This window comes from Bombina bombina, chromosome 3, assembly GCF_027579735.1.
Source record: "Bombina bombina isolate aBomBom1 chromosome 3, aBomBom1.pri, whole genome shotgun sequence".
Lineage (NCBI taxonomy): Eukaryota > Metazoa > Chordata > Amphibia > Anura > Bombinatoridae > Bombina > Bombina bombina.
In genome coordinates, this window is record NC_069501.1 from 1,187,599,294 (window position 1) to 1,187,611,384 (window position 12,091).

Genomic DNA, 12,091 nt, shown 5'->3' on the forward strand with positions numbered 1-12,091 from the left:
TGGTTTGCCCCAAAGTTGAAACAACTGCGTAAACACTTCCGGATGGAGTTGCCACTCCCCCGGATGAAAAAAGTCTGTCGACTTAGAAAATCCGCCTCCCAGTTCTCTACTCCTGGGATATGGATAGCTGATAGATGGCAAGAGTGAACCTCTGCCCATAGAATTATTTTTTAAACCTCCAACATTGCTAGGGAACTCCTTGTTCCCCCTTGATGGTTGATGTAGGCTACAGTTGTGATATTGTCTGACTGAAATCTGATGAACCTGACCGCAGCAAGCTGAGGCCAAGCCTGAAGAACATTGAATATCGCTCTTAGTTCCAGAATGTTTATCGGAAGAAGTGCCTCCTCCTGAGTCCACGAGCCCTGAGCCTTCAGGGAGTTCCAGACTGCACCCCAGCCCAAAAGGCTGGCATCTGTCGTTACTATTGTCCAATCTGGCCTGCGGAAGGTCATACCCTTGGACAGATGGACCCAAGATAGCCATCAGAGAAGAGAATCCCTGGTCTCTTGATCCAGATTTAGTAGAGGGGACAAATCTGTGCAATCCCCATTCCACTGACTGAGCATGCAGAGTTGCAGCGGTCTGAGATGTAGGCGGGCAAACGGCACTATGTCCATTGCCGCTACCATTAAGCCGATTACTTCCATACACTGAGCCACTGAAGGGCGAGAAGTAGAATAAAGAACACGGCAGGAATTTAGAAGTTTTGACAACCTGGCCTCTGTCAGGTAAATCTTCATTTCTACAGAATCTATCAGAGTTCCTAGGACGGAAACTCTTGTGAGAGGGGATAGAGAACTCTTTTCTTCGTTCACTTTCCACCCATGTGACCTCAGGAATGCCAGAACAATGTCTGTATGGGACCTGGCGATTTGAAAATTTGACGCCTGTATTAGAATGTCGTCTAGGTAAGGGGCTACTGCTATACCCCGCGGCCTTAGGACCGCTAGGAGTGACCCCAGAACCTTCGTAAAGCTTCTTGGTGCCGTAGCTAACCCAAAGGGAAGAGCCACAAACTGGTAATGCCTGTCTAGGAAGGCGAACCTGAGAAACCGATGATGATCTCTGTGTATCGGAATGTGCAGATAAGCATCCTTTAAGTCCACGGTAGTCATATATTGACCCTCCTGGATCATAGGTAGGATGGTTCGAATAGACTCCATCTTGAAGGATGGGACCCTGAGAAATTTGTTTAGGATCTTGAGATCTAAGATTGGTCTGAAGGTTCCCTCTTTCTTGGGAACCACAAACAGATTTGAATAGAAACCTTGCCCCTGTTCCTCCTTTGGAACTGGGTGGATCACTCCCATAAGTAGGAGGTCTTGAACACAATGTAAGAATGCCTCTCTCTTTATCTGGTTTGCAGATAATTGTGAGAGATGAAATCTTCCTTTTGGGGAAGAAGCTTTGAAGTCCAGAAGATATCCCTGGGACACAATTTCCAACGCCCAGGGATCCTGACATCTCTTGCCCAAGCCTTGGCGAAGAGAGAAAGTCTGCCTCCTACTAGATCCGTTACCGGATCGGGGGCTAATCTTTCATGCTGTTTTAGAGGCAGCAGCAGGTTTTTTGGCCTGCTTTCCTTTGTTCCAAGCCTGGTTAGGTCTCCAGACCGGCTTGGACTGGGCAAAATTTCCCTCTTGTTTTGTATTAGAGGAAGTTGAAGCTGCGCCACTCTTGAAGTTTCGAAAGGCACGAAAATTAGTCTGTTTGGTCCTTAATTTGTTGGACCTATCCTGAGGAAGGGCGTGACCTTTTCCTCCAGTAATATCAGAAATGATCTCCTTCAGTCCAGGCCCGAATAGGGTCTGCCCCTTGAAGGGAATATTGAGACGCTTAGACTTTGAAGTAACGTCAGCTGACCAGGATTTAAGCCATAGCGCCCTACGCGCCTGAATAGCAAAACCTGAGTTCTTAGCCGTTAGTTTTGTTAAATGAACAACGGCGTCAGAAACAAATGAATTGGCTAGCTTAAGAGCTTTAAGTTTGTCAAGGATATCATCCAATGGGGTTTCTACCTGTAGAGCCTCTTCTAGAGACTCAAACCAGAAGGCCGCAGCAGCAGTGACAGGGGCAATGCATGCAAGGGGCTGGAGAATAAAAAATTTCTTAAGGTAACCCTCTAATTTTTTTGTCCATTGGATCTAGAAAAGCACAACTGTCCTCGACAGGGATAGTTGTACGCTTCGCTAGGGTAGAGACTGCTCCCTCCACCTTAGGGACCGTTTGCCACAAGTCCCGTGTAGCAGCATCTATGGGAAACATCTTTTTAAAAACAGGAGAGGGAGAGAACGGTACACCTGGTCTATCCCATTCCTTAGTAATAATTTCTGAAAACCTCTTAGGGATTGGAAAAACATCAGTGTAAACAGGCACTGCATAGTATTTATCCAATCTACACAATTTCTCTGGGACTATAATGGCGTCACAGTCATCCAGAGTTGCTAAAACCTCCCTGAGCAACATGCGGAGGTGTTCAAGCTTAAATTTAAATGTAGACATATCAGAATCAGGTTGAAGTGTCTTCCCCGAGTCAGAAAAGTCACCCACAGATAGAAGCTCTCCTGCCTCGGCTTCTGTACATTGTGAGGGTATATCAGACATAGCTACTAAAGCGTCAGAGAGCTCTGTATTTTTCCTAGCCCCAGAGCTGTCTCGCTTTCCTTGCAACCCTGGCAGTTTGGACAATACCTCTGTAAGGGTATGATTCATAACTGCCGCCATGTCTTGTAAAGTATACGCAATGGGCGCGCTAGATGTACTTGGCGCCCCTTGAGCGGGAGTTATAGGTTCTGAAACGTGGGGAGAGTTAGTCGGCATAACTTCCCCCTTGTCAGTTTCCTCTGGTGATAAATCTTTTAAAGCCAGAATATGGTCTTTATAACTTATAGTAAGATCAGTGCATTTGGTACACATTCTAAGAGGGGGTTCCACAATGGCTTCTAAACATAATGAACAATGAGTTTCCTCTATGTCAGACATGTTTAACATACTAGTAATGAGACCAGCAAGTTTTGAAAACACTTTAATTAATGTGAAAAAGCAGAATATAAAAAACGGTACTGTGCCTTTAAGGGGAAAAAACAAACACAAAAACTGCAAAACAGTGAAAAAAGCAGTTAACTCTATGAAATGTTTACAGTGTATATAATAGACTAAAATAGCATTGCACCCACTTGCAAATGGATGATTAACCCCTCAGGTTCAAAAACGAAGCAAAAAAAACAGCAAAAACCGTTATAACAGTCACAAGCAAACTGCCACAGCTCTACTGTGGCTCCTACCTTCCAATAAAACGACTTTTGTAGGCACAAAAACCCTTTACAGAGGTCCAATATGTCAGGGGACTCCTTCAGGGAAGCTGGATGTCTCAGAATGTAAAAACTACTGCACAATTAGAGCGCAAAAATAGGCCCCTCCCACCATGCACTCAAAGTCAGAGGGCCTTAAAAAACTATTCCTAGGAGTAAAATAACAGCCATGTGGAAAACTAGGCCCCAAATAAAGATTTATCACCCTTAGTAAAAAACGTTCTTTATAAATCCTGTAAACGTTTAACATACTAAGCCATAAGAGCAAGTAACATGAATATTACCCTTTACTGTAAGCATGATGCCAGTCGTTGTTAAATCACTGCAATCAGGCTTATCTTAAATATATCAGGCACTGTCAGCATTTTCTAATCTAGACTACTTATCTCTCTAGAAAAAAATATACTGAACATACCTCAGGGCAGTTAATTCTGCAGGCCGTTCCCCCAGCTGAAGTTTTCCCATACACTTCAGTTATGTGTGAGAACAGCACTGGATCTTAGTTACAACCTGCTAAGATCATCAAAAACCTCAGGCAAAACTCTTCTTCTAATTTCTGCCTGAGGTAAAAACAGTACAACGCCGGTACCATTTAAAAATAAACTTTTGATTGAAGATAAACTACATTAAGTCACCACATATCTCTAGCTACTTCCCTTGTCGAGAGCTGCAAGAGAATGACTGGGGGTGGCAGTTAGGGGAGGAGCTATATAGACAGCTCTGCTGTGGGTGATCCTCTTGCAGCTTCCTGTTGGGAAGGAGAATATCCCACAAGTAATGGATGAATCCGTGGACTGGATACACCTTACAAGAGAAATACACATCCTTCAGGTCTATGTGTATTATGAAAAGACCTTCTTGAAACAAAGGAGAATGGATACTACTGTGAAGGTCAGAACCTGAGAAACTCGAGGAAATTCCTAAATCCTGTTCCCAGACTGGAACTATCACTCCCAGAGAGGAAGGTCCTGAAACCAGTTCAAGGAATGCTTCTCATCATAACTTGATTACAGATACTCTAGAAGGAGAAATCTGCCCCTGGAAGATTGGACTAAGTTTGGTTGTCCAAAAGACATGACTGACCCTGCAGAGAGAGGAAAAGGAAAACTTTCCTTTAGTCTTACTCTCTTGACAAGTGGAAGAAAAACCCTTTCTCACCAGAAAGAGAATAAATCTGCCAGACCAAGTCCAAACAGGGTCTCATCCTTGAAAGGAAACGTTAGAAGAGTGGATTTGGAGGAAACATAAAATATTAAAACCTGCAACTGCAGAACTATAAAGCCTAGGCTGTACCACTAAGCCACAGGTAGGCTTCTCAACTGACCAAAATTTCAGCCACAATGCCCAGCAGGCTAGCACAGCAAGTCTAATAAGACAAGGCATTGCTCTAAACGAACAATTAAACTTCCAACTTCTTATCCATTGATCCGTAAAGGAGCATTTATCCTCTATAAATATCGAAGTTCCCTGAGCCACAGTAGAAAAACTCCCTTCTATTCAAGGAATCTTGCACTTTAATGGAGACAGCGACCGGAAAATGCTTTAAAAGACGGGTGATAGGAAGAAAAGTATCCCTAGTTTCTCCTTTCCTGTGAAAATATCCAAGGGACGTCTAGAAAACCCTTCCTTATACGAAGGAACATCATAGAAAAGATAAAGTTTACAAAACTTCCAAGGGTTGACGACGACTTGAGTATTGATGTCGTCCAAGTAGCTAAAACCTCCTTTAACAGTACACAAGGTGTGCAAGCATACATCTGAAGGTGACCACTTTAGCATCAGATAAAGGAATTATACTGTACAAATCTGAAATTTTACCCTCAGAAACTACCGGTGAATCCTCCTCACTAGCCCTAGGAGAGAGAGCAACCTGTGTAGCAGCAAGTGGAACAGAAACCTTACTATCCAAATCTTTTAACTGTTCTCATGCGTTTTCTCTTTAGGAAAGGAAAAGGAAGATAAAAGCAGCAGTTACTGCAGAGGATATCTGAACTGCAAAATCTGCAGGCAAATATACTCCTTCAGGAGATTGAGAGGAACCGCAGGGGAGTTGGGATTTATCTCTGTATATACAATTTATAATGGCAGCAGGAAAGAATGTAATTCAGAAATCTACTGCCCCACTCCTAACTGATAAGCCTTTTGATTAGAGAAAATGGCAAACAAAGCTGCAGTTCATAAATTAACATAATGTACATGGCGTTTACCCTATTCAACAATCAACTACTATGATATACAAAAGAACATGAATTGAATGGTCCCTAAAGTCTCTGAAAAGTAAAGGGATGGGGTCAAACACAGCTTGTAGAGTAATGATCAATCCTGTTCCATCTAGGGTTGCCACCTCAGTCACGTTTTCCTGGACACTTACACATGTTGCAGGGTGTGCAGAGGGAAATATGTATTGCACCTCTGGACAGCACACTAATAGTGACCGTGGATAGCACTATTCATGTTTTTCTCCGCACACCCTGCAGCATGTTTAACTCAGGAAGTGACCAGGAAAACATGGCCAAGGTGGCAACCCTAGTTCCATCCCATTAAAGGGGGAACAACTCTTCAATTGTAGGTGCTACTAAGGTGAGCTAAGACAGAGCAATTCAAATTTTGAGAGAGAGGTCACATGTAGAATTCAGTAGTTTATTTCATCAGGTTACATACAATGCCATTTTTGCTCATATGACAAAGACTAAGCAAGGATGCATGGCACATACATTCACACATTCCAATCTTACAAGAATTCCCATATCATACATCACACTTCCAAGGCTCTTGAGTCATAATACAACTCATACATTGCTGTGCGATAACATCTACTTCAGCATAACTTCATTTCTAACCATGCCAACAAACCATTTATCTTCTCTGCACCTACCATAATGGAACCAATTCATGTGGCACTTGATTTGCTACAGAATTGTTCATTTTAAAGCAAATATTTTAATTTACACCAAGTACAAAAATAATAAATTAACCAGCTTTGTGTAAGGGATATAGATTTGATAGATTATATATATCTTTTTTAAATACATTTATGAATACCTGGGGTCTGATTCTTTGATCCTGTTGCTGGCTCCACAATTTGCAAGTCATTTAGAGCAGGAGAAGACTGCAGACTATTGTGTGAGAAAGAAGCAGAGCTGCTCTGTGAATTCCTTTCTTGACTGCTTGAATTAATGGAGAACTAGGAACAATATATTGTAATTAGTAGTTTGGAAAAAATAAGATACATAAACACAACATACTGGTTGTCAAACCTTAACCTGTGAAAACTAATGAATGATTCTTAGTGACAAGTATACCTGGTTAAAGTCTTTGCTGTCCTGAGAGCTTTTTGTGCTGGTCTGAGCATAGGAAGGACTAGAAATGTCAAAATCCACTTTTGCTTCCAAAGGATGAAAAGACTCAGGTAGGCTGTTGTCTTCTGCAGCAGAAATGTCTATGGCAGCAACAGGAGCTGCAATATAGATTTGTTTTTTAGTTTGTCATTATAGGAAAAGATTATCTCCAAATAAGAATCAGACACAGTATATACTTGTAAATTATATGCATTCCCCCAATTATAAAACATTCTTTTAAATGTATAGGCAGAACAAGTAACTGATGTATTTATTGATATTTTTATTGCACTAATATTCTATACTAACAAACTGCTAAAACAGGAGGCAACTCTCAGCTGTGGGATAGTTCCTTTTAATATGGAATGATAATGTAGTTAAAAAAAAGGTCAGTGCAATATTCACCATTTGTCTACTTTTACAGAAATGTTAAATCACAATAGATCCAAGTAGAAGCTACATAAAATACAAAGTGCTCCCACTGACATATGGACTATTTCTAACCTCTAACCTTAGGGTTTTTTTTTTTTTAATACTCAGTAGTGTGCAGCACAGCCAATGGGAAGGTTTCTATCCACCCCATTCTCTTCTTACTATTCTCCCTGCAGATTGTACCTATCAGTCCAAAGTCGATGGCATATGCACCGTTACCTTGCTCCTCCTTCAGGAAGCTAGGCAGAACATAGATACACAAAAAGCTAATGGTGCGAGTGATGGCAATCCATTATCTTGTTTTGAGTAGAAATTGTGTTTCATCTTACGCTCCCTAGAGTCCAAACTAGCAAAAGCAGTAACATGTTTTTAAAGTGCTGAACATTTTCTTAACCAGTTATTTGATTTGCAGACCATATGGTTTGCTTTCTGGCCTCTCTATGGAGCATGGGACAAAGGACGATATAGTGTTTGTCTTTTTTAAAAGGGACATGGCACTGTAAAATAGCACCTTTACCTTTATTTTGTTATTTTAAATAGCTACATTTGACTCTCAAAATCACCACCTATAATCAAATACAGCAGTTAATGGCTATAGAAACAAAAGCCAGCAACCTCCCAGTGGGATGGTGGGAGAGAAAGTCTAGACTAGTTAAAAGGGTGTTTCTGCAGCAACTTTGAATACAATTATTTTTTTTATAAGTTGTTTGTCTGTGTATACAGTCCCCTTAATACATTTGTAAACATTTTCACACTTACCAAATAGGCCAATGTACTGAAAAACTGCAGAAAAATCTTGTAATTACAAAGTGTTTATGCTCTTAAGGATTACCACACAAGGTTTTATGGATAAACTATTGTTACTTTGTATCTTGATACAGAATTAAAGATTAATATTCCTAGAATTAAAACAAATTAAAAGATAGAACTTTTTAGGACTGTCTAAAAATAAATTGCTCTAAAGAAATAAACCATTTCATTTTAACAGTTAAATGTGCCTTTTTGTTCTCTATTCCACATAAAAGGGACACTAAACACATAATTACGAGACATATCTGAAGTCTTGATATAGACAATATGAGCCAAGTATAAAACATTTTTTAAAAACAAAATTAACCTTGTTTCCTGTAACGGTTTCTCAACCGACAAACTCCACCAACTACTGGCTTTATTTGGAGAAGCCAATCAAGACTTGTTACTGGAGTAAACAAAGCTCACTACCATCAGCATTTTGCAGCTCACTATGTTCTGATAATTAAAAATCCCACAATAAAAAAAAAAAAAAAAAAAAAAATGGGGCAAAATCAATAATTAACGTAGATTACAAAGTTGCTTTATTACACACTACTTAATGTTTGCTCTTAATCTCAAGGTGATTAATATCCCTTTAACCAGTCTGTACATTTGCCCCATATACAACATATTTACCATGAAAGCTTAAACTCCTTTCTAGAGAATCACTGAGATCTTTGGTGTATTTATTGATGATCTGTTGAATTTGACTCTGGTGTTCTTTAGGAACCAGTCCCGTTTGTGGACTCTTGGAATCATTATACTTTATTTGTTGAGGAAGCAGTTTAGCAGCAGTTAAAGGACTCATGTTGGTATCTGCTTCTTCCCTTATGATGGAGTAATTACATTTCTGAAGATCAGAAACACACTCTAAACACAAACAAAAGTTCAATATTAATAACATACTCAAGGATTTTCTAGGCACAAAAAGAAACGGCATTAGAAAAGACTGGAACCGTAACCCAATATGGCTGCTCTTGTCAAGATTAAAGAAGACTAAAGTCACCTATATGCAAAGCATACAAAGGAAAACATGATGAAAACTTTACAGAACTAATTTTGAACAGAATTCAGAAATAGAGGAGGCCACAAATTGAAACCTACAAGCACCATAACACACACACATTTATTTTTCATGTGAATACTCCAAAATTACCAACCTGAATTAACAGAACTGGAATCAGTTTTTTCACTGGTGAGGAAACTTCCTGTTGATATAGTTGCTGACAAATAATCACAGAAAGCATCTGGACTCTGAGGTTGTGGACTGAACAGCATGCCGGGTCTTACGTGAAGTGAAGAGGTGTACTATGCAAGAAAAACACATTAAATAATACCCTATTTAAAAATGTGTGCATTCGAGGTTTGAAAAAGTCTGAGCTCAGATCAAGTGTAGAAACCATCATGTTTTAACTATGGTGAATATAAATTTCATCATTGCTCAAAGACGTACATACAAAAAACACACACTAATACACAAAAAAAAACACACTGATAACACACAAAAACACATCAATTGCTCACTTATTTCTTATTCATAGAAACAGACATACACAGTTGCACCCCAGATTTCTAAAGATCAGGAGTAACTGGTGATCAGATTTGGCTATTTTTCATCATTGATCAGTTTCCTATAAAAAGGAAAAAGATCTCAAAACAAAATTATTAGTAAGACAGTAACAGTAAAATATTTAGAATAAAGAAACGAATAATAAATAAAAACTTACCTTAACAGTAGGGTTCAAAATAAATTTGGGTGTCTCTGCAGAATAACTAGCCTGGCCATGATGTTGTTCTACAGGGTAAAGAGGGGAAAAAATTCAAAATTTTAGAACTATCACTAAGAAAAATGAAACTTTTTCACGGTTAAAAATGTTTGTACTGTTTGTCATTTTGCCTAAATTGTATTTTTTTTGGCATCAGGAAATTAAAAACAAACAAGAGAAGAAAAAAAAAAAAAAAAAAAAAAAAACATCGTGTAAACACAACTGGAATAAAACGTTTTCTGTGCAAGATTTAACTTTGGTCTTGAGGATCTAAAATAAATGCAACATGAATGAATCAAATAAGAATTTGAACTATTAATAATAAATATCAAAGTAAAACTAACAAATCTATCCCAAAGAATCTGGTGTATTTTGTTACTACCGCCCCTTTACACTCCTGATGTTGGACTCCTTACAATCACTTGATTTCATTAGAAAACTTAATTATGCTTACCTGATCATTTTCTTTTCTTCAGATGGAAAAAGAGTCCACAGCAGCATTCATTACTTTTGGGAATTCAGAACCTGGCCACCAGGAGGAGGCAAAGACACCCCAGCCAAAGGCTTAAAGGGACACTGAACCCAAAATTTTTCTTTCATGATTCAGATAGAGCATGCAATTTTAAGCAACTTTTCAATTTACTCCTATCAATTTTTCTTCGTTCTCTTGCTATCTTTATTTGAAAAAATAAGGCATCTAAGCTTTTTTATTAGTTCAGAACTCTGGTCGATGAATTTATCCACCAATCAGCAAGAACAACCCAGGTTGTTCACCAAAAATGGGCCGGCATCTAAACTTACATTCTTGCATTTCAAATAAAGATACCAAGAGAATGAAGAAAATTTGACAATAGGAGTAAATTAGAAAGTTGCTTAAAATGTCATGCTCTATATGAATCACAAAAGAAAACATTTGGGTTCAGTGTCCCTTTAAATACCCCTCCCACTTCCCTCATCCCCCAGTCATTCTGCAGAGGAACAAGGAACAGTAGAAGAAATATACGGGTGAAAAGGTGCCAGAAGAAAAATAACAGACGCCACAGAAAAACACGGGCGGGGAGCTGTGGACTCTTACCAACAATACCCAAGCTAGAGAGGACACTGAATGCTCAAACGGGAGGGTACAAAAGGCGGCCCATTCTGAGGGCACCAGGCCTTAAAAACCCTTACCCAACAAAAACCCTGCTTTGTCCGAAGCAGAGAAATTTAGAAAAAGAAAAAACCCCAAGGACACTGACGCGCAGATAGTCCACAAGCCTTGCTAGAGACGGCACAACTGAGCCAGCACGCCTCCAAGAGATACCGTTGCCCAGTAAGTGGTTCTCAACAACACCCCCCCCCCCCCGTATCAGATAAGGGATCAACTAACCTAATCCAAGAAAAGGAAAACACCAGGAACCAAGTCAAGCTCAGAGAGAGCAAAAACAGTCGTGAGAAACAAGGAGGCAACGGACAGACCCCAAAATGTACAGAAACCCCAAGGTTAAAACCTGGAATCCAACACAGAGAAGAACTTCTCCTAAAGATAGTCGAACCACACCTTAAAAGACAACTGAAAACAGAGTCCTCAGACCTTTTACATTTGTTAGAAGGTGGTATGACAGACAAAGCCTTCTGAATAGAATTAGAAACAAATTCTCTGACATTAACAGGAATATCCTGAGCATTAGATGTTGAAGGAATAACAGGTAATGGATTACTACTAATGGAAATATTTTCTACATGTAAAAGTTTGTCATGACAATTATCACAAACTACAGCCGGAGGAACAGTTACAACAAGTTTACAACAAATGCACTTAGCTTTGGTAGAACCGACATCAGGCAGCAGGATTCCAATAGTGGATTCTGAAACAGGATCAGATTGAGACATCTTGCAATATGTAAGAGAAAAAAATAACATATAAAGCAAAATTATCAATTTCCTTATATGACAGTTTCAGGAATGGGAAACAATTCAAACACAATAAGCCTCTGGAAACCATAAGCAAAAATACATGACTTAAATAATGTCAAGTCTGGCGCCAAGTATGACGCCCACAACTGAGAAAATATTTTTTGGCGCCAAAAACGTCTGCAACAAACACGAGCGCCATAGATGACGCAACTACGTGAAAATTCTCAGCGCCAACTAAGACGCCGGAAATGACGAAAATACATCAACAAACTTAATTCTCGTGCCAAAAAAGTCTTGCGCCAAGAATGACGCAATAAATTATAGCATTTTGCGCACCCGCGAGCCTAACAGCCCGCAATTTAGAAAAAAGTCAATTTGAAAAATTTCAGGTAAGAATTTTTTTTTTATATATGTGCATTTCCCAAAATGAAACTGACAGTCTGCAAAAACGAAATAAACTGATAAACCTGAATCATGGCAAATATAAGTACAAACATTATATTTAGAACTTTACAAATAAAGTGCCAAACCATAGCTGAGAGTGTCTTAAAGG

General features: G+C 39.3%; 1 protein-coding gene and 1 non-coding gene across 2 annotated transcripts in view; both read right to left on the reverse strand.

Annotated features, from left to right (window-relative positions):
- The window catches only part of CEP295 (centrosomal protein 295), a 287,500-nt gene that overhangs the window by 177,839 nt on the left and 97,570 nt on the right, over positions 1-12,091 (reverse strand). Inside the window, exons 20-24 of the mRNA XM_053708621.1 lie at positions 9,604-9,671; positions 9,037-9,184; positions 8,513-8,746; positions 6,617-6,771; positions 6,357-6,498 (exon numbers count right to left, since the gene is read on the reverse strand). Of these exons, the coding sequence (XP_053564596.1) occupies positions 6,357-6,498; positions 6,617-6,771; positions 8,513-8,746; positions 9,037-9,184; positions 9,604-9,671 (747 nt within the window). The remainder of the gene's footprint in view (positions 1-6,356; positions 6,499-6,616; positions 6,772-8,512; positions 8,747-9,036; positions 9,185-9,603; positions 9,672-12,091) is intronic.
- On the reverse strand, positions 9,439-9,501 carry LOC128654787 (small nucleolar RNA U2-19). Its single transcript, XR_008401512.1, has one exon. It is a non-coding gene; the product is annotated as a small nucleolar RNA U2-19 (small nucleolar RNA).